At 37.9% G+C, this 24,759-nt stretch overlaps 1 protein-coding gene across 1 annotated transcript in view; it reads right to left on the reverse strand.

Moving 5' to 3' along the window:
- Positions 1–1,627: 1,627 nt before the first annotated feature.
- LOC128613894 (receptor-type tyrosine-protein phosphatase C-like) overlaps positions 1,628–24,759 on the reverse strand; it is a 141,372-nt gene continuing 118,240 nt past the window's right edge. Inside the window, exons 15-16 of the mRNA XM_053635051.1 lie at positions 2,749–2,772; positions 1,628–1,776 (exon numbers count right to left, since the gene is read on the reverse strand). Coding sequence (XP_053491026.1) covers positions 2,769–2,772 — 4 coding nt within the window. The 3' untranslated portion in view covers positions 1,628–1,776; positions 2,749–2,768. The remainder of the gene's footprint in view (positions 1,777–2,748; positions 2,773–24,759) is intronic.

Here is a 24,759-nt window from a genome sequence, read left to right on the forward strand (position 1 = left end):
CTTTACTTTGACTCGCTGGAGAGGACTTAATCACTTTCTAATTTTTTTCCCCCTCCATGTCACTGATGTGCCAGTTATTTAACAGTGATCTTTTATGTTTCAGAAAGATTAGTACATGTGTAACTGTTGTAAAGTTAGTTAAGAGATATTTATCATTTCTTTGTTTGGTTGTCACTTGGGTGTAAATATGAAAGGTCTGTATATTAATTTTCTGCTTTGAGATACTAACACGCCGTGTTGTGTGACAGTGAATTACTTCTTTGCTATATTTTAATGTAAAACTGTATTTGCATTTGAATTCAAGTTGTTTCGTTTTGTTTTTTCTGTTGTTGTTTTTTGTCACATGCCATATAAGGAGTATTAACATTAGTAGGACACAAAATGTATACAGCTTACATTAAGAAAATGAAATGATATGTTGTTTACCAGCACTACTCCACTCCTTAAGAAAATAGTGCAGGTATTTGTGAGGGACCTTCAGAAAACCCATCAGACATCTCACACACTACAGAAAGTACTGTACACCCTCCTTTAATACTATGTTGTTGTTGTTGTTGTTGTTTTATTCAGGGTCGAAAAACAATTGTGTGTTCCTCACCAACTATTATAAACAAACATATAATCTCAGGTGAAGGCAAAAAAACCATGACAGATTTCAAAATGTAGTCATTTTCTCTCACACAGTAAACCAACATTCAGAAACCATGTGGGAAAAATTAAATACACCGTATAATTCAATGACATTTATAACCACCTTTAGCAACATTAACTTGAAGTAAATGTTTTCTGCAGGAATTTATCAGTGTCTCAAATTGTTTTGGAGAAATTTTTGCCCACTCTTCTTTACAACATTGCTTCAGTTCATTGATGTTTTATGGCATTTGTTTATGCACAGCTCTCTTAAGATCCCTCCACAGCATCGCAGTGGGGTTGAGGTCTGGACTTTGACTTGGCCATTCCTAAACCTTGGATTTTTTCCCTTCTTTAGCCATTCAGATGTTGATTTGCTGGTGTGCTTGGATCATTGTCCTGCTGCATGACACAGTATAAGCTACTGCACAGATGGCTTCACATTAGTCTCCAGAATATTCTGGTATCATGTCCACGTTGTTTCTATTAATTTCTGATTCTATTTTTAATTTAATATTTGATGCATAGTCTAAAGAGAAGTAGGTCAAGTTATATACTGTGTAAAATTGTGTATGTGACAAATAAAATCTTGAGTTTTGAATCTTGAACTATGTCTCTTGACTTGGATAAGCTGTAGTGCAATGCACAAGTCCAGTCCTATCATTAGTTGTGGGCTCTTTCCAAAAAAAAAAAGGTTGCAAAGTCCTGATTTATTATGTTCGTATCATTTATAATTATGTAGCCTGATCTGACAAGTGGTAGAATAAAACATCAAAATAAAAAGTGTTGTGTGTCATAAATTTTTTGTGTTTTAGATGTCCCCTGTTAGTTATGTCCTCTTAATTATTACCAGGAGTAAAAGGTAGCAAGCTACATGTACAAACATGGGAAACATATAATATTAAGTCATAAACATGTGAAACATATCATATTAAGTCATAAACATGCGAAACATATCATATTAATTCATAAACATGTGAAACCAATCATATTAAGTCATAAACATGAAAAATTACAGTGCTTCAGTAAACCTACACAGTAACTGTAACTGTACTTTTTAAAATATGCTATTTAACATCCAGCGGCCTCCTGAGATGAGTAGGACACAAACCCATAGGCTCTGGAGCTGGCATTGTCCGTCATCACCTGTAAGGGACAGCGAAGAAAACAAAGGCACACACACACACACACACACACACACACACACACACACACACACACACACACACACACACACACACATTAAACCAAATAACATACTGATCTGTTGATGCAGAAATGGAGAGAACAGTTTTGCAGCAAGTAACTGATCAAGTCACCAGATATATAGTTGAATTCTATGACATCATGAAATTGCAACGTGTGCACAGGATGTAGGATTATTTTATCATGATTATAACTGGCTATTTTGATTTGTCCAATTAATAAAACAATGGCAATGTTTTTGCTAATTTGATGTACTATAAGTACTCGTCAGCTACGGTTACAGCTCAAGTAGTTTGTCAAATAGTTTGTAACTTGTACGCTTCATATAAAGTCTATTAAGTTTCAAGTACACTTGAATGGCATTACATATTTTGTGTGCCCAAATTATAGATTTCAGCATGACAACTCCTGAGTGGCGCAAACAAAAAAGAAAATGCAAGATAAAAAACAGATGATAATTTTTTTTATATATTATATTTAAAATTGTATCATATTGTGTGGAAGCCTCAGCTTTACATCCCTACTACCTAATACCTTAGTCTATTTCAACACCTCAGTCTGTAAAATGTAAATATATATAATTATTAGTGGCCACACAAACAAGTCTCTTCAGAGTCTCTTATAGAATGCTTTAAATGTTTAGGTGTGAAAACTCAGTGTATTTAAATTCAATATAATGTGTGTGTGTGTGTGTGTGTGTGTGTGTGTGTGTGTGTGTGTGTGTGTGTATTAATATAACACATACTTTAGCATGAAAGGTTTGTGTTAAAAGCAAAAAGAGAAATATCTGCTGTAACATTTGACAATTTTATGGTTAGTGTGCATGTAAAGCAATACAATGAGTAAGGTAATTAACTCTTTTAAAAAAAGAAAGAGAGAGAGAGAGAGAGAGAGAGAGAGAGAGATTATTACCTGATGTAGGATCGTCTATGTCATCTGCAGCAGCTGTGGTCAGAAAAGCACAAAATTAGAGATATGGCACTTTGTTGAAGCTTTAGGACCATCTGAAATGTGCAAACATGCCAGATTTGTTTGCCTTTTGTGCAGTAACAATATGAATGTAACCCAGCATCAGGGTGTTAGACCTAAAAAAATAGTCAGGGGTCGGGAACCTATGTCTGGCGAGCCATATATGGCCCTTTCAGTGACTGCCTATGGCTCAACAGCATAAAAAAGGAATCACAAAAGCTGTCAGTTCAATTAACTCTACATTAATTGAAAACTACAAGACTAAAAGAAGAAAAAAAAGTATAATTCTTTCCAGTCTGAACGGACAGCTGAATTTGCATATTTGGAAGTCGCATTAATGGTAAATAATGTTCAATTTACTCTTTTAATTTAGTAAATTTTAAATTTATTTACGATGCTATCATAACTGGTTAAATGTCGTCCAAGTGCCACCTACAGGCCTATTAGGTGAACTGCAGGCTGTTAGGTCAAGAACACGCAAACTGCCAAATGGCCTTTATTACATCAACACTTTTTATAATTAATGCATAATAGTAAAGATAATAACTATAATTATAAGAAGACCTATAAAAACAAACATTTTTAACATCTCTCTGGCGCTTTAAAGAAAAAATTCATAACTGTTTTTGGCTTTTATGGCTCTGCCAGCTGACAAGGTTCCCGCCCTCTGCTCTAAGCCTTATAATTACCCGAGATATATAGTGTAATTAACTTAGAGATAGAGTCCATTGTAGTGACTGGTTCGTTAGTGTCATTTGGCGCTGCATAAGATGTTGAGGCAGCTGAAATTCAAGATATTTTTTAACAAAATATTTTTCTTAATTACACAATAATAAGCGCAATTACAATAATGAACTAAATAAGTGCATCTCAATGAAAAATTGTAAAATTAATGTAACTTTTTTTTTTTTTACATTTTGGGAAAAATATAAGATGTAAGTAACCTTGAGATCAGTTGAGATCAATACTATAAATTAACAAACATCTGTAGCTCTCTCGACTACAGCGGGGGGAGAAGTATTGGACGCGTCAACATTTTATTCAGTAAATATATTTCCAGCGATGTCACGAGTCCCCCTTGAAGCAGCGTGCTCTAAGCGCGAATGCGCGAGCACCTGCTTTTCCGTTGTTGACCGTAGTGACATCTGGACACGTGTGTTTTGTTTATGTTTCTGTCATGTCTCCTCCCTGTTCTGTCATTGGCTGGGATTTCACGTGGGTCTGTATTGCTCTCAGCTGCTAGCAGTTTAGACGCTGATTATGTCCGCATATATACCGCGCGCCTCCCAGCGCACAACGCGGAAGATTATCTTACAGTTAGTTTAGGGCCGTATCGTAGTTATAGTCACGGTCCATGTTTAGAGTTAGTTCGCGCTGGATTATCCGCTTCCAGTCCCTCATCATAGTTCGTTTCTCGTTTTGTTTACCGACCCTGTTTTCCCGAGACCACGACCTAGATTCCTGCCTTGCCCCGTGTATGCCTGTTTGCCAATCGCCTGACCTCTTGCATGTTTGTGGATTACGTTTTGGATCACGTTTGGATTTGTCTGCCTGTCTCTCTTTCCAATAAACAACTGTTCAAACTGCACTTGCATCCGTTCTATCTCTGCTCCGTCACGATCCGTGACAAGCGAGGCATGAAACTTTCACCAGGCATAAGTATTAACTCAAAATCCGGAAATATAAAGAATTCACATTGTTAAAGTCCATAAATAAAGTTATGTGTAATAAAGTGGAATGACAGGAAAAAGTATTGAACATGCTAACTGAAATGTATTTAATACTTGATGGAGAAGCCTTTGTTGTAATGACCACTTCAAGATGCTTCCTGTATGAAGAAATTAATGGGCCGCAGTATTCAGGTGTGATTTTGGTCCATTCTTCCAAACATATTGTCTTTAAATCTTGTTCAGTTGGATTCTAGTCAGGTGATTGACTGGGACATTCTAACACCTTGATTTCTTTTTTCTGAAAATAATTGAGAGTTTCCTTTGTGGTGTGCTTTGGATCGTTGTCCTGCTGGAAGCTCCACCCACATCTCATCTTCATCATCCTGGTGGATGGCAGCAGATTCTTCTCAAGAATCTCCCAGTAAAAGGCTCCATTCATCATTCCTTCAATTATATGAAGTCTGCCAGTACCATGCGATGAAAAACAGCTCCACACCATGATGCTTCCACCTCCAAACTTCACTGTTGGAATAGTGTTTTTTAGGGTGATGTGCACTGCCATTTCTTCTCCATACACGGTGTGTGGTGTTTAGTATGACATTCAAAAAGTCCAATTTTTCTGGTATAATTACTTACGGATTTCAGCTGGTTCCTTATCTTCAAAACTTTTTTCCTGTGTCATTCCATAACTTTATAACTTTATTTAGGACTTTAAAGTTGTGTTTTGTGACTTTAATTCTTTATATTTCTGGATTTCTTGAGTTAATACTGATGTCTGGTGAAAATTTCGTGTGTATAACCTCATTGGAAATATATTTACTGAAAAAAATGTTGATGTGTTCAATACTTATTTCCCCCATTGTATATATAGCCCCAACAGCTAAATTCAATTACAGCTTTTATGAAACTGATTTTTAAAATCATCACATTTTATTTAATAAAATAAAATAAAATAAAATAAAACAATTAAAGCCACACATGAGAGGGTTCAGGAAACATCATCTGTGACACAGACCTTGACTTCTCTCTCTTTAAAAGATAGATTTTGTAGAGGACAAACAGCAGTGCAGCAGATGTGAGAACAATGAGATAGGCCAGGAATCCAACTACTAATCTACTGTATAACCTTTCATAAACTGAATCAAACATACTGAAACACTAAACATAATGCAGAGAGATGAGGATCATTAACCAGCAGGTGGTTGCAGCTACAGAGAGAAGTCATGGACCATTCAAGCTGAACTGATCACCACGTCATGATGGATCTTGCTTTCCAAAGACATCAATTCTGCTTTCCTTTTCTCAGACAAGATCTGATGTCTGTGTCTGTTTCCATATAATCTATATGTGCAGGGGTTTTTTTTCTTCTTCTTCTATTTTTGAAATACCAGTGACACAATAATACAGGTCATCAATAACAACTTATTTATATCTTTATTATTATATAAATAAATATACATTTTTGAATTTATTAAACAACCATTTTGTGGTCATTGTGGTTGCTCTGCCATCATACTGTAATCAGTTTAGCTTGAGTGTGTTGCTGTTATTTTGCTTACTTTTAACGTAGGTTCTATAAAAGAAAGAAGAGAAATATTAGAATTTATGAAACTTTAACAATAATTAAACCTTAAGCTTATGCTTCAGTCTTATAGCAGAAATTTGCTTTGGTAACATGTGCATTAGCAAGAAGAATACACTGAACATTTAAGTCATACTGCATATATTCATGCCTTAGATGTAGTATATGAACATTTCCTTGTTTGTTTTAAAGCGTATTAATCCTCATAGATTGGTGGTGTCATGTCAGTGCTGGAATCAGCAAGAAACTCCACTTCCCAGAAAACACTGCTGTCTACAAAAGGGACTACAATCCCCATGACCCCATCAAACTCCTCCATCTGTTCATGCACACTTGATCCCAATCACACACACACACACACACACACACACGCACACACTATTTAGTATATACAGACTTGCAAGAAAGACTCTGAGAAATTAAAAGACTTTGTGGTGGTTTTTGCATCATGTTGTGATCAGGATGGTTTTAATTAGTTGTGGCTTGAATTTGCTACTATTGTCTATGTAGATGCAACTTCCTACTGGTTAAAGATCCAATTCTGCTGTGTCTACAAAGAAATAAGGAGCTGGACCATGACAAAGAAGAAATAAATGACAACAACAGTTTAAAGATGTAGTGAGAATAGATAATGGCTTAATTGGGATTTGATCAAAAGAGAAAGAGTGGGAGAAAGAAAGGAGGACAAGGATCATGGGACTTGGAACTGTACATCTTTTCTCAACAAATAAACAAATACTTCAATGATTATGTATCAGATCAACACTTGGGATTAGTGGTCATGCTTAGTTATTATGTATTACGAACACCATCAGACATGAAAACTAGAAAATCCTGTGCAGTACTTACGTCCAGGCCAGGTTTTTGTAGTTTTGGTAGTGGTGTGAAATGGTTTGTTTTCATAAGCCGCTTCAAACACACAATGATAGTCAGTAAAAAATTTCAAATAAGAGAATTCACAGGAGTTCACAGTACAGGCTTTGAAATGATAAAATTCATAATGAAGTATAACTGTTGAATAATGATAAAAAAAAACAGAAGAACATTTGAAATGAAGAGGACGCATCTGTAAGCCACTGTAATGAATGCATCTGTAAGTGGCTTATACATAAGCCGCTATCGATGATGCGCCTCCATTTGATAATTTATAAGACTTGGACAGGAATATGGTTGTGTAAGATGTATACAGCAGGTATAAAAAACAAACAAGCAAACAAACAAAAATGCATACAGACACACACACACCTTTTTTCTGTTAGACTCTGTCTCCCTAATATCCCACATCATTTTTGTTCTAAATGAATTCCTACAATCAAAAGTGTCAAACTATAAATATAAAATGCTATGATGTATATAACTATGTGCAATATTTTTGTCCACAGCATTTGCTGATTCATTGCTGAAAGCTTCATATTTTAAGTTGCTGCATCAATGTTTCTGTGGAGTGTGCTTCATGTAGCTTACAGCATTGCTTTGTGTGGTAACAGTAACACCTACAGTCACCCCACCAGTTTTCCTAGCTTCCACTCAAGGTAACACAGGGTCTTCTTCTCATCATCATCACCACCTTCATCACACACTCTGATCAGTCTTGCACTCACTAAAACTCCAAGCTCTCCCAAACTCTCACCCTCAGTCAAGACCCCACCTGTGACTTCACTCTCAGTGACCCAGACCCTGGTGATCACCATGCTATTTTTCTCCTAAATTTGGTCACCTCCCATTTCCCACCCACCAGTCAGTTCTCCCCTATCATAGCAGGGAGGGTGGAGGCTAACCTGTGAGACAAGTGAAGCCAGCTCATCTTTTCAAACTGCTGCTCATGCTGCAGGAAAGCACGGTCTCCTCCGCATACATGAGCTCACAGATGCACACGATTGGCTAGTGTCTCTGTGATTGACAGGGGAGAAAGCGTCAGCTATCCCTCCCTTCCAGAGAGCACAGACAGTTTAGGTTCTCGGCCATGCATGACCGTGGCATCGTCAGGATTCAAAATTACGATAAGATTTTACGAGAGCATAGCAAAGTAAAACATCAGTCAGTTTCTCTAAGCTACTCTAAACATTGACATAGATTTACTGTGAAATATGTCAATAACATGTGGGGCAGTGGTGGGGCAGCAGTTAAGGCTCTGGGTTACTGATTGGAAGGTCGGGGGTTGGATCCCCAGCACTGCCAAGCTGCCACTGTTGGGCCTTTGAGCAAGGCCCTTAACTCTCTCTGCTCCAAGGGCGCTGTATCATGACTGACCCTGTGCTCTGACCCCAACTTCTTAACATGCTGGGGTATTCACAGAAAAGAATTTCACTGTGCTATAATGTATATGTGACAGATAATGATCAAAAAGTCAATAAAGAAATAATAACAGATTAATAAAATCTCAGCCTACCACTTAAGGAAATGTCAAAATTAGAACCTTATTTTGTACTTTATTTTGTACACAGAGATCATTTTAAGAGTGCTCACCCTACCTCTATAGTAATATATCATTTACTGTCGTCCTCTTGATCTGATAAATCAGGAGTCATGATGTAAACTGAAGTCCATACATGTGCTTAGTCCTTGTGTATGGTTTCAGCTATTCATTAAATCACTTCTCTCTTTTTATAACTACAGATTTGTTAGACGTTAACCTTTTCCTTCATAAATTACTTTCACACATATCCAGATTCATTAGATTTTCTATGGTTGAATTTTTATTCTGTCTAAATATCAAATATTAAAAAGTAAATGAATTTTAAAATAAAACAAAATTAATAATACATTTTCCAATGTTCAGAGTGTGTAATATTCTGGTCTAAAATAGGCAATGAAGATAAAAACTTTTTAGAAAATATCATTTCTGAACATAAAAAATGCATGCAGTTTGTGACTGTTGCATGATCCAAAAAGGAAAAATCCATAAACTAGTTTAAAACAAACAAGCAGTGTTCTTGACCTAACAGCCTGCACTTCACCTAATAGGCCTGTAGGTGGCACGTAGACGACATTTAATCATTTATGATAGTTTCATCAAGAGGTAAATCAATACAAGATGCAGTAATTAAGTGCGAGTAAATGGAACATTATTTACCATTAATGCGACTTATATGCAATATGCAAATTCATCTGTCTGTTCGGACTTCAAAGAACGATACTCGTCGTCTTTTTTTTTCTTTTAGTCATTTCACCTTAAAATAATGAAAACAGACTGGTTATGTAATTTTCAACTGAATTATGAATTACACTGGGAATTTACCACTCTGCTTCACATTGTCCAGTGAAATTCAAGCTTGTTGTGCCACAGGTTGGTGTATACATGACAAACAGGCATCAATTATGAATTATGTAATATTTTAAAATATGTGACATGTAGAGTTTTAATTGAATTGACACATTAGTTTTTGTAATTCCTTTTTTCATGCCGTTGAGCCATAGACAGTCACTGAAAGGGCCATATATGGCTCGTCAGCCATAGGTTCCCGACCCCTGACTTAGAGAAAATTTCCTGGTACAGACAAACTATTTTTTTTTTTTAGGTCTAATCCCTTGTGCTGGATCCATTCATATTGTTACTGCACAAGACGCAAGCAAATCTGGTACCTCAGCACATTTCAAATGGTCCTAAAACTTCAACAAAGTGCCATATCTCTTATTTTGTGCTTTCCTGACCACAGGTGCTACATATGACAAAACTGGACAAGGTAATAATCTCTCTTTCTCTCTCTCTCTCTCTCTCTCTCTCTCTCTCACTCACTTTTCCTGACTCATTGTATTGCTTTACATGCACACTAATCATAAATTGTGAAATGTTGCAGCACATATATCACTTTTTGCTTTTAACACAAACATTTCATTTCTTTGTATATTTTTATATTCATTCCAAAACTAATATATATATATATATATATATATATATATATATATATATATATATATATATATATACACACACACACACACGCACACACACATAATATATATAATACATATAATACATATATACACACACACACACACACACACACACACACACACTATTAGCTGTAATTCATAACCTACTGACATTGTTGACAATTTGCAGAAAACTTAAGCTCTGACAACTCTGACTCCTCACGCACTTCCTCCATCATGAACACAACCTCACCCCCACTCACGCCCAGCACAGCGACAGGTAACAAGGCAATGCTGGATCACACAGCTGCGTATTTCTCTCTCTCTCTCTCTCTCTCTCTCACACACACACACACACACACAAACAAACATACATACATATATTGCCTATGCCTATATACAGTATCTCACAAAAGTGAGTACACCCCTCACATTTTTGTAAATATTTGATTACATCTTTTCATGTGACAACACTGAAGAAATGACACTTTGCTACAATGTAAAGTAGTGAGTGTACAGCTTGTATAACAGTGTAAATTTGCTGTCCCCTCAAAAAAACTCAACACACAGACATTGTCTAAACCACTGGCAACAAGTGAGTACACCCCTAAGTGAAAATGTCAAATGTATGCTTTTAGATACATGATATTAGATACATGATACATGATATTAGATACATGATAATAGTTACATGATATTAGAAACATTATACATGATGTTAGATACTTGAAACATTATATTAGATACATGATATTATATACATGAAACATGGTATTAGATACATGCGAGATTAGGGGCGGCCGTGGCTCAGGTGGTAGAGTGGGTTGTCCACTAATCGCAGGGTTGGCAGTTCGATTCTCTGCCAATGTAACTCCACATACTGAAGTGTCTTTGGGAAAGACGCTGAACCCCAAGTTGCTCCCAATGGCAACGCCTTGCATGGCAGCTCTACTACCATTGGTGTGTGTATGAATGGGTGAATGAGACACAGTGTAAAGTGCTGTGGATAAAAGCGCTATATAAGTGCATCATTTACCATTTAGATACATGATATTAGATACATTAGACATGATATTAGATACATGATATTACATACCTGATACATGATACTTGATACATGATATTAGATACAAGATATTAGATTCATGATATTATGTATATAAATACATGATATTAGATATATGGTACTAGATACATGATATCAGAAAGATTTTTCATAATATTAGATACTTGATATTAGATACATGATATTAGATAAATGATATTAAATGCATGATACATGATATTTGAGACATGATATTAGATACATGATATTAGATACATGATATTAGAAACATTATACATGTTATTAGATACATGATACATGACATTAGATACATAATACATGATATTAGGTACATGATATTAGATACATTATACATGATGTTAGATACATGATATTAGATACATGATTCAAGATATTAGATACATGATATTAGATACATGATTCAAGATATTAGATACATGATACATGATATTACATACGTGACACATGATATTAGATAAATGATATTAGATACATGAAACATGATATTAGATACTTGATATAAGATACGTGGTATTAGATAAATGATATAGATACATGATATTAGACACATGCTTTTAGATACATGATATTAGATACATGATACACGATATTAGATACACGATATTAGATACATGATACTAGATACACGATACATGATATTAGATACATGAAACATGATATTAGATTCATGAAACATATTAGACACATGTAAGTTACATTATATTAGATACATTATAAATGACATTAGATACATGATATTAGATACACGATATGAGATACATGAAACATGATGTTAGATACTTGATCTAAGATACGTGACACTAGATATATGATATTAGATACATGACATTAGATAGATGATATTAGATAGATGATACTAGATACATGATATTAGATACATGACATTAGATAGATGATACATGATATTAGATACATGATACATGATTTTAGATACATGATACATGATATTAGATACATGATATTTGATACATGATACATGCTATTAGATACATGATATTAGATACAAGATACATGATATTAGATACATGATATTTGATACATGAAACGTGATATTAGATACATGATATTAGACTCATGCATTTATATGCATGATATTACATACATGATATTTGATACATGATACATGATATTAGATACATGTTATTAGATACATGATATTTGATACATGATACATGATATTAGATTCATGATATTATATACCTAATACATGATATTAGATACTTGATACATGATATTAGGTACATGATATTAGATACATTATACATGATGTTAGATACATGATATTAGATACATGATTCAAGATATTAGATACATGATATTAGATACATGATTCAAGATATTAGATACATTATATTAGAAACATTATAAATTATAGTAGATACATGATACATGATATTCTATACTCGACACATGCTATTAGATACATGAAACATGTTATTAGATACATGATACATGATATTAGATACATGATATTAGATATATGAAACATGATATTAGATACTTGATATAAGATACGTGATATTATATACATAATACATATTAGGTACATGATATTAGATACATTATACATGATGGTAGATACATAATATTAGATACATGATTCAAGATATTAGATACATGATATTAGATACATGATTCATGATATTACATACGTGATACATGATATTAGATACATGATACATGATATTAGATACATGATTCATGATATTACATACGTGATACATGATATTAGATACATGATACATGATATTAGATACATGATATTAGACACATGCTTTTAGATACATTATAGTAGATACATGATGCATGATATTACATATATGATACATTATATTAGATACATGATACATGATATTAGATACATGTTATTAGATACATGATACATGATATTACATAGGTGATACTTGATATTAGATACATGATATTAAATACATGATACATGATATTAGATACATGTCTGTCTGCGATTTGTTCGATGCCCAAGAAACGTGAGATTGAGGTTGGATTAACGCACACTCATACCATTGATAAAAAGTCCTTTAATTTATTTGACAGACACAAATGATGAATGAAAAAGTTATTGAAATTAAACCTTACTATAGAGTTTAAAGTAAAACTACTTGTTATGAATTGGTGTGCAGGAGCGTGGTCAAAAAAGGTGTGCTTCCCAGTTCTCCATTTCCATCCGCCCGTGTCAGAAGGTTAACACACGTCATATACACCTCCCACACCACACGCGACCCACGAGCCAGGAGCAAACACACCACCAAACCTCACAAGACACAACACAATCCCAAACAAACAGATCAAAACAACCCCAAATTCCAACTCCACAATAAAATGGCAAAATGGCTGTAACAACATGATATTAGACACATGATATTAGATACATGATATTAGACACATGCTTTTATATGCATGATATTACATACATGATTTGACACATGATGCATGATATTAGATACATGAAACATGATATTAGATACATGATGCATGATATTAGATACATGATGCATGATATTAGATACATGAAACATGATATTAGATACATGATGCATGATATTAGATACATGATGCATGATATTAGATACATGATATTAGAGGCATGATATTAGATACATGATATTAGATTCATGATATTAGATACATGATACATGATATTTGAGACATGATATTAGATCCATGATATTAGAAACATTATACATGATATTAGATACATGAAACATGATATTAGATACGTGATATTAGATGCATGATACATGATATTAGACACATGCTTTTAGATACATGATATTAGATACATGATACTAGATACATGATACATGATATTAGATACATGAAACATGATATCAGATAAATGATACATGATATAAGATACATGACACATGATATTAGATACATGATCCATGATATTAGATAAGTGATACATGATATTAGATACATGTAATTTGATACTTGATATTTGATACATGATACATGACATTAGATACATGATATTAGACACATGCTTTTAGATACATGATACATTATATTAGATACATGATATGTGATGCATGATACATGATATTAGATACATGATATTAGACACATGATTTTAGATACATTTTAGTAGATACATGATACATGATATTTTGTAATACTCCAGGCCCTACAAAACCAGGGGATCAATCCGGTTTATATAAAAATCCTGTACGAAATCTATAAAAATGCAAAAGCTACAATTCAGTTAAATGATGATAAAGTGGAAATCAAAATACAAAAAGGCATCCGCCAAGGAGATACCATATTGCCCAAACGTTTTTCGGCCTGCCTAGAAGAAATCTTCAAAAAACTCGACTGGGAGGACAAAGGAATCAAGACCAATGGTTCCCTCCTCTCCAACCTACGTTTTGCCGATAACATAATTCTATTCTCAGAAACCCCAGAAGAACTACAACAACTACTACTAGACTTAAATGAAGCAAGCACATCATCAGGGCTAAAAATTAACCTACAAAAAACCCAAGTTATGTTCAACAATAGGGTTCAACCAATACCAATTAAAATACAGGGAAAACTATTGGATCAAGTAAACAGTTACATATATCTAGGACAAAACATATCAGTGGAACTGAATGGCTTTGACGAAGTCAACAGGAGGGCAAGATCAGGATGGCAAACTTTTGGCCGCTTCAATTTTATCTTCAAACACAACTTTCCTCTATGTCTCAAAAGAAAAGTGTTTGATCATTGTGTTCTTCCTGCTCTTACCTATGGATGTGAAACCTGGACCTCAAATACTAAAATAATTCAAAAATTAAGGGTCACTCAACGAAGCATGGAACGCCACATGCTAAACATATCGCTATTAGACCACAAGACTAGTGTGTGGGTGTGAAGTAGGTGGTGTATCTTTTTCCAGATCAAGGTCCTTGAGGTCTTTCACATAATCTTCCACAGGAAATTCATTCATTACAGAAGGACTGCTTGATGCTATTTTATAAAGTCTCAAGTTGGAATTTGCTAGCATCTCCTGAGTTATTTTCAACAGATCAACTGCTTCCTCAGCGGTGGGCACTGATTTCAGGCCATCATCCACGTAAAAGTCACGCTCGACGAAGGCTTTTGCATCATTCCCAAACTCAAACTCTCCGTCTTGAGCTGCACGATGAAGTCCATAGATCGCTACTGCGGGTGAGGGACTATTCCCAAAAAACGTTGACTTTCATCCTATACTCAGTGACATCTTTAGAGAGATCATTTTTCTCAAACTACAAAAAGCAGAGAACATTGCGGTGATCCTCTCTAACCACAAAACTATGGAACATCTGCTCAATGTCCACAGTGAATGCCACTGCCTCTTTTCGGAAATGAAGCAAGATGCCTAGCAAGGAGTTGTTTAGGTCAGGTCCTGAGAGAAGCACTTGATTCAAAGAAATGCCTTTGTACTGTGCACCAGAGTCAAAAACAACTCTAATCTGTCCTGGATTGCGAGGGTGTTAGACACCGAATATTGGCAGATACCAAACTTCCTCATCTTCCTTCACAGGTTGTGCTAAATCTGCATGACCTGTGTCGAAAATCCTTTGCATGAATGTGATGAAATGTTCTTGCATTTGAGGCTTCTTCTTCAGTGTCTGATGGAGTAACAGGAGCCATTTCGCACTCTGGTCTCTATTGTTAGGTAGCCATTGGCGTGAAGTTCGGAAAGGAAGAGGTGCCACCCAGCCACCAATTTTTTGGGCGTATGGTGCCTTGTTCGGTCCATTAACCCATTTTCTCACTTTGTGGACCTGGATGATGTCTCTCCCCAAGAGTAGCAATATTTGAACATATGGATCAATCTCTGGTATTTCATGAGCAATGGATTTCAGGTGAGAGAACTGGTGTGCCAAGGTGGAAGATGGGATCTCAGAACGGTCATCAGGCATGTAATTACACTCAGTAAGTGTTGGGAGTGACACATGTATTTTTCCATCCATAGATACAGCTTGAAACCCAGTGGCTCTTCTTCCAGAAGTTTCTGTCACCCCAGCACAGGTTCGAAGAGTGTATGGATGCTCTGTTCCTTTTACTTTGAATAAATAATAAAACTCAGATTTAATTAAAGACCTGTTACTTTGCTCGTCAAGCACTGCGTACATCTTCACCATACTCTCTGAATGACGCTCAGGATACACCCCTATCAGGCATATCTTGAAGAATGATTTGGGTATTGGACTGTCTCCACAAATCTCCATGCATTGTGAAGTAACATTTGAAGGAGGGCTTTTATCGTTCTCCCCACCATTCTCTGATGAGAGGTCTTTGATGGCCCAAGTAGGAGGACCAAGATGAAGTGCGGATATATGCTTGTCACTCTCACATTCATTGCACTTGATTACTGCCTTGCAGTTCTTCGCCAAGTGAATAGTTGAAGCACAGCACCTATAGCACACACTATTTTCTTTAAGCAATATGTGCCTTTCTTCTAGAGTCTTCGCTCTGAACCCACGGCAACATCTCAGAAGATGAGGTTTATTTTTGTGTATGGGACACTCCTTTTCTACATCAATAGGCTCGTTAAAGGAACTTCTTGTAGGAAGAAATCCAATTATTGATGCCACACCTGTCTTGTGAGTAGACACACCAACTCTTCTTTGCAGTGGCCTTTTAACCAGCGGCTCTGCCTTGATCTGGGTTGTGCTGAATGTGCCGATACTAAAGCTTTCAATCATTTCGAGCCCGTGCTTCCCTACAGACAAAGTCAGTAAAAATGGAGAATGGTGGGAAGGTAATGTTATACTTCCTTTTGTACTCAGAACCCTGATAAATCCATTTTTCTTCAAGTTCAAGTGGTTTTATTTCAGCCATATACAGTTGGTACAGTACACAGTGAAATGAAACAACGTTCCTCTAGGACCATGGTGCTACAAAAAACAACACACTAAACCACGAGACACAGAACTAATAAGATCCACAAACATTCTACATAAAGTGCACGTGCAGTCGTGTGCTAACAACACAGGACAGTACAGTACTATTAAAACAAGACAATAGGTACAGTAAGTGACAGTGAACCACCAAACAGTACACAGTTTTAGTGTGGAAGTGTCTGATGTACAGTTGGTGCAAAAGATAGGTGCCAAGGACTAACAATATAATTTAAAAATGATATCAATGTAAACATAACATGCTAAGACTGAGAATTCTGCAAATTAGCTTATAGCAAATACAAACCTAGCAGTTATAGTGGTAGCAGCAAGGTAAAGTGTATATAAAGTGTATATAGTGACAATAAATTAGATACTATATTTTTATAATACAGTAGCAGCAAAAAATGCAACAGTGTCAATGCAGGAATGTACAAATATTTCAATGGGAGTTGGATGGTGTTCAGTTCAGAGTGTGTGTGTGTGCGTGTGCTTGCGTGCGTGTGTGTGCATATATCAGTCCAGTCTCTGAGTATTGAAGAGTCTGATGGCTTGGGGGAAGAAGCTGTTACACAGTCTGGTTGTGAGTGCCCGAATGCTTCGGTACCTTTTTCCAGATGGCAGGAGGGTGAAGAGTGTGTGTGAGGGGTGTGTGACGTCATCCACAATGCTGGTGGCTTTGCGGATGCAGCGTGTGGTGTAAATGTCTGTGATGGGGGGGGGGAGCCTGATGATCTTCTCAACTGTCTTCACTATCCGCTGCAGGGTCCTGCGATCTGATGAGGTGCAAAAGAGAGTGAAGCAGCTGCTCAAGATGCTCTCAATAGTTCCTCTGTAGAATGTGGTGAGGATGGGAGGTGGGAGATGGGCTTTCTTTGGCCTTTGCAGAAAGTAGAGACACTGCTGGGCCTTCTTGGCGATGGAGCTGGTGTTGAGGGACAGGTGAGGTTCTCCGAGAGGTGAACAAGGAATTTGATGCTTTTGATGATCTCCATGGAGGAGCCATCGATGTTCAGTGGAGAGTGGTCACTCCGTGCTCTCCTGAAGTCGACAACCATATCTTTTGTTTTGTCCACATTCAGAGACAGGTTGTTGGCTCTGCACCAGTCTGTTAGCCGCTGCACCTCCTCTCTGTATGCTCACTCTTCTTTGCAGATGAGAACCACCACGTGTCACCAGCGAACTTGATGAAGTGATTGGAGCCGTGCCTTGCTGCACAGTCGTGAGTCAGCAGAGTGAACAACAGTGGACTGAGCACACAGCCCTGGGGGGTGCCAGTGCTCAGTGTGGTGCTGCTGGAGATGTTGTTCCCGATCCGGACTGATTGAGTTTTCCCAGTCAAGAAGTCCAGGATCCAGTTGCAGAGGGAGGTGTTAAAGCCCAGCAGGTTCAGCTTTCCAATCAGGTGCTAAGGAATGATTGTGTTGAATGCTGAACTGAAGTCTATGAACAGCATTCGAACGTAGGTGTCCTTCTTGTCCAGGTGGGTGAGGGCCAGATGTAGGGTGATGGCGATGGCATCATCTGTTGAGCGGTTGGTGCGATACATGAACTGCAGCGGGTCCAGTGAGTGGGGCAGCAAGGTCTTGATGTGCCTCATGACGAGCCTCTCGAAGCACTTCATGATGATGGATGTGAGTGCAACGGGACAGTAGTCATTGAGGCAGGACACTGGAGACTTCTTCAGCACGGGGACGATGGTGGTAGCCTTGAAGCACGTTGGAATGATGGTGCTGCTCAGGGAGATGTTGAAGATATCAGTGAAAACATCTGCTAGCTGATCTGCACATCCTCTGAGCGCTCTGCCAGAAATCTTGTCTGGTCCAGCAGCCTCCCATGGGTTGACTCTGCATAGAGTTTTCCTCACATCAGCCATGGTTAGACACAGCACCTGGTCATTGGGAGGAGGGGTTGTCTTCCTTGCTGCCATGTCATTCTGTGCCTCAAGCCGAGCGTAGAAGTTGTTCAGCGCATCTGGAAATGAGGCATCATTGTCACAGGCGGGTGATGTCTTGTAGTTGCTGATTGCCTGAATGCCCTGCCACATGTGCCGTGTGTCGCATGCCCAGCACTTGCCCTGAAGGCGGAGTCCCGGGTCTTCAGTAGTGCTCGCTCCTCCGCAGTCATCCACAGCTTCCGGTTGGAGCGTGTGGTGATGGTCTTGGAGACGGTGATGTCATCAGTGCACTTGCTGATGTAGCTGGTCACTGACGCCGTGTATTCCTCCAAGTCGGTGGAGTTGCTGTCAGTTGCAGCCTCTCTGAGCATGTCCCAGTCAGTGTGCTCACAACAGTCCTGAAGAGCAGAGATGGCTCCTGCTGGCCAGGTTTTCACCTGCTTCAAAACCGGTTTGGAGCGTCTGACGAGCGGTCTGTATGCTGGGATTAGCATAACAGAGATGTGGTCCGAGTTGCCGAGGTGTGGGCAGGGCTCCGCCCTGTACGCGCCGGGGATGTTTGTGTAAACAATATCCAGCGTGTTCACCCCCCTCGTTGCAAAGTCAACATGTTGATGAAATTTAGGGAGCACTGACTTGAGATTCGCATGGTTGAAATCTCCGGCCATAATAAACAGTATGTTTTATTAAATGTTACATTTAATAATAAATCAATCTTCTCACAGGATGTTGATCACAACTTTCTCTCCATAATAATATCAGTTGAAATTAAACTAAATAAACAGTGAGAAACTTCAAACCCACCAACAGGGTCAGGGCTGTACATGATCATCTGGATGAGTCTGAACTCCCAGATGCTGTTATGGCAAAGCAACTCCACCTCCTTGTCTGCAGCATCGACAACCGACATACGAAGGCTTTACGCAGATTGTTGCTTCCACACTTTCATACTATACACCATGTAGCATGCTGCCTCACGAACGTTCCAATTCATGCACAGTCTTTTTCACAGTCGTTGTGCATATCCAGGTAAGAATAAGTTACATTTTCCAAATAAATTAAACTCGCTGAGATGGGCAGTCCGTAGTTAGTTGGTACCTAGCCGGCCAAGGATTGGATTGCATTGGGACAGCTCAACTATGGAATTGTCCCATTCTGTGAGAACTTTGAGCCGTCTCGCCGCATCGTCACCCTTCAGTTTATATGAGAGCACAGCTCAAACCTCAAGACATGAAGAAAATCTATTAGAGAAGCAGTCATCTATTTATCTAATCTTAAACCCTTCTGTACATAGCTTTTGTTGACAGCGGCAGGTCTCAGATGAGGTGACCGAGTGGTTAAGGCGATGGACTACTAATCCATCGTGCTCTGCCCGCTTGGATTTAAGTCACACCTTCGTCGCAAGCGTGTTGCTTTGCATCCTCTTTTCAACAATGTCTGGCTTTGTTGCAGTCTGTCTCACACCTACAAGGCCTAAAAGTGGATGGCTTTGTACAGCTCCAGGATATAGCACTAGAGAGGGTGGAGAAATGTGAAAAACTAGCACTGTGGTTATGTGTTCCGCAACCGTGAGGTGTGTTTCGATGCTTTTTGGCCACAGCTGCTGTAAGGCTCTTGCATTGCTGGAGGTCCATTAAGGCAAAACGCATTCCAGACGACAGTGGCAAAGAACCTGCACCGAAACCTCTTTTTTGCTCCACAGACTGGGATGTAATTTCATATGCGTGAGCTATGTGAGCCCATGTGGGTTTGGATCCTGTTTTTCTTGTAAAGACCTTGCTTAAACGCATTCTGTAAAGGAAGCGTGCATGGTGCAGACATTATTGGTGTCTGCATGAGCACATCGTAACATTAGGTGGGGGGAAACTCCACACAATACACAGACAAGGAAGGACAGTGACAGAATGCTCTCTGAAGCATTATCAGCATCCAAATTCACTTCTTCCCCATATAATGGACTCATGTCATTCGCTATATAGGGAATAGTGAACGAGTGAGCAGTTTCAGTCACAGCAATAGAGAATAGCAAAGTCATGAGGTCACACACACAGGAGAACAAACATACTCAAGGCACAGGCCATAAGACTCCCCCACCTAAAAGAAGAACCTAGTCTCCTTTTTACAAGAGAAGGTCCTTTTTACTTGGTGAAGCTTACAACAAAAGCAAACAAGAGAATTTATGCAAACCCAGTACACAAAATTTTTACTAAAATGAAACAAACATTTACCTAGCCCCGAGAAAGGGCATTTGCCACAATGTTGTCAGTTCCTTTTTTGTGGTGGATCTCAAGATTGTGACCTTGAGCCATTAAAGCCCAGCACATCAAACATTGGTTGTGGTTGTACATTTTATTTAAGAAAACCAATGGATTGTGGCCCGTGTAGACAATGACAGGTGTAGAGCTGTATCAGACATACCCATTGAAGTGCTGAAAAGCAAGCAACGTAGCCAGAGTCTCTTTTCAAATAGTAGAATAATTCAGATGGTACCGATTAAGTGTAGCAGAAAAATAAGATACTGGATGAGTATGCCATGTGAGAAATTTATAAAGTTCTTCTATTTTTCATTTCTTAAAGACTCATTTCTGTTCCTGTCCTTGTATATCAGGCCATGTAAGGCCATGTTGTCTAGCCTAGAGAAGTACAGAATGTTCTGAACTTTCACTGAACTCATGTTGAACTTGTGCTGACACAAACATGTTATTATCTTTAGAGATGTCTGCACACCGGCTACAACCTTGTAACCACAATGCAAGTCAGGACCATTTGACTAACGGTTTTGGCTTCCTTATTGAAAATGGCAGATGTACAGACATACACAGGCACCTTTGGTATATATATCATGGATGCAGATTAGGGTGCCAGAGTGCTCTTTTTCTCCTCTTCCTGTAAAAACTTCTAAACCAGAGAGGACAAGTCTTCTGGTGTTTGTCAAAATTTCCACCACAGCCATCAGCACCATCCTGAAGCAGGACAACTCTGACTCTGGTCACGCTGGCATCCACCTCAAGCTTAAAGGGACAAACCAAATCCAGAGAAGACAACACCAGAGCCCTGTAAAGGGGAGAATTTGCACACACAAATGCATTTTGACATTTATCAGTCCAATTAAAAACAACTTTAGGGCTGCACATTTTTGTTAAAAGAGTAACCACAACCAATAATTTTTTTTACAGAAGCATCTGTAACAGCCAGACATCCCTAAAAAAACTCTCACCTTGTAGTGGGTACAGGGTACACAAGGATAGCGGTCACTTTTGCGTCCACGGGACATACTTGATCGTTCCCAACCTGTTTTCCACGATACGTGATGGAAACTTTTGCAAAGTCGCATTTCATGAAGTTTAAGGTTAAGGATGCGGCTGCTAATTGACAAAAAAAAAAAAAAAAAAAAAAAAAAAAAAAAAAACACATGCAATGTAGAAATGTGGTCAGACCATGTAGAAGAATAAGTGAGTACATCATCTAAATAGATGTTACAATTTGGAATGGCACCCAAAACCATGAACGTTAACCTTTGAAACATCACGAGTGCATTTCATAGCCCGAACACCATCCACATATACAGTAGGAAGGAGTCAGGAGCCACGAATGCAAAACTTTCAGAGGCACATTGAGACAATGGCACATGCCAATACCCTTTTAAAAAAGGTCTAGTCCGGTAATGTACCGAGCAGTACCAAGGTTATTGATACAAGCCTCAATACACAGCAATGGAAATGCATCCAGTACAGTAACAAATCACTTTGGGAAAATCCACAAACCTCTTGCATTTTTCTGGTCAATTTACACTAACATTAATGAGCAGACCTCACTTGGCCACTTCAAAGCAATAGCAATTCAATCAAATGCCTGGAAATAAGCCTCAACTGCTTTTTCACGAAACAGTGGAACTGTTAAAAATGTTCATTACATTTAATGGAAAAGGTGAAAGAGTATTTAAGAACCTATTAACACAAACATAGAACCAGCTGTAGCTACAACAGGGTCATTTGAACCTGTTGTAGGATTCAATAATCCTCAGCCTCAGAACTAGGCCTTCCTTCCAACACAGACTTTTTAGATCTTCTTTAATAGCCTGCAACTCTAACTGCTGCATTTTAACTTTCATAGCTACATCAACACAATACAATTCAAGCTGATGCTGTAGTTCATCTTTCCATGCTTGAGGTCTGTCTTGCATCTAAACAGCAATTTTAAACGCAAATCTGCAGGAGATGCTCGTGACGCTTTGGTAGAGAGTGAAAGGCTCAAATTTAGATATAGAAAGAGGTGGTCTCGGCAAACGGAGTCACTGGATCGCCAACAGGAGAACACGGTGGGGATTGTTCTTCTTCATCTAGAACAGCTGCAGATGATTCTGCTGATTTCAGAACATCCTCCACTGAAGGTAGCACCCTTTTACTAGTTAAACCAGCTACCAAACAAGCTTTTAAGCCTTTCTTAAGCAATGTCTTAGAAACAGGTATTTCACAATGAAAAGGAATAAATCATCTTTTCTACACACTTCTAGCACGGTAACTCTCAGTTGATTTATAAATTCATTTAAATGAATTAACAAAAGATAATAAACCCAAACCAACCACAAAAGGGCAACTCCAAGGTATAGAAGAAACCAAAATTAACATCAATAACTGCACTTAAGAAAGGCACCAAGGTAATAAACACAGATTCTCCTCCTTCCATGCCCCGCTTCAGTGTCCTTAATTGATTTAATCGGCAATGTTGGCAACTAGACGCAGGTGCACAGGGGCGGAGCTAAACAATCTGACTCAGACACAGAGAGAATAGCGGAGTCATGACGTCACATGCAGGAGAAGAACACACTCAAGACACGGACAGTTTTCTGGCTAAGATTAAGTGATGTAGCCTATGTGCTGTTTTTTAACCTGATGATGTCCTAATGGAATGCTATATTTTTCACTGAATTGATAAACATTCTCAAGGCTTAGCACATGTATAATTAGTGCAGCTGTCGTTGTTAACACAGTAGTAAATGTGAGGGAATGTCTAAAATGTCTAATTAAAAACATCTATGTTACATGAATCAGATGTCTCACAGACGTAAGATTCTAATCGTTAATGTCTTTAATACATACGATTGATGTCATTTGAATGTTTGACAAAGACGTCTATGCGACATATTCCAGATGAGCAAATGGCATAAAAAATACATCTTCCAGATGAAAACGCATACATCAAACAGACGTCTCTGCGAGGTATTTGTGCTATCTGGGAAGTTACTATTTTGAATATATAGTGAGATATATGGCTTTGATTAGAGTTAGATATGGGCTATAATCTGTATAAAAACCTGTTACGTCCCCGCCTATTTCACTAAGTAGACCTGAAATCTTTACAATGTACAGATGTGGCCTTAAAAAATGCGCGTTATTTCATGCAGGATCAGGAAGCCTATTCCTCAGAATGCCGCAAGGCCAGTTTCTTAAAATTAAATACATTTGTTACACTTCCCAGAATATCCACCAGATGGTGCATGGACTCAAGTGATCCGGCGTTTGGATCTCAGTGCTCCTTCTCTTACGTGGCTGTAATTAATAATCAAAAATAAAATTATCGGTTTGTACTGGAACATCTTCAGAACATTGAACGAATCTTGCTAGTTCTTATGATAAATTTATTATGTTAATTTTGTAGCCGGTCCACCTGTTCAGAGCGGGGCTCGAACTAGCATCGACCAATATGGTAGACGGGGGTGCTAAAGAAAACTCAAAAGTGTGCAGCATACATGCTGTTCCTCATTCGTATGTCCTTCTGTAATTGCATGCTAGGGGAGAAATACGTTACTACATTGTATGTATTCAATAATGGGTCTTATTGAGAAACTGATCATTTCTTACTGACCTATTTTCACTGACCCACCAGTTACAACTGTGACCAAGAAAAAAAGTATCACTAATTTTTTTTTTTTTTTTTAAAAAGGAATGCAGTTT

This window comes from Ictalurus furcatus, chromosome 10 (genome assembly GCF_023375685.1).
Source record: "Ictalurus furcatus strain D&B chromosome 10, Billie_1.0, whole genome shotgun sequence".
NCBI classification, from domain to species: Eukaryota; Metazoa; Chordata; class Actinopteri; order Siluriformes; family Ictaluridae; genus Ictalurus; species Ictalurus furcatus.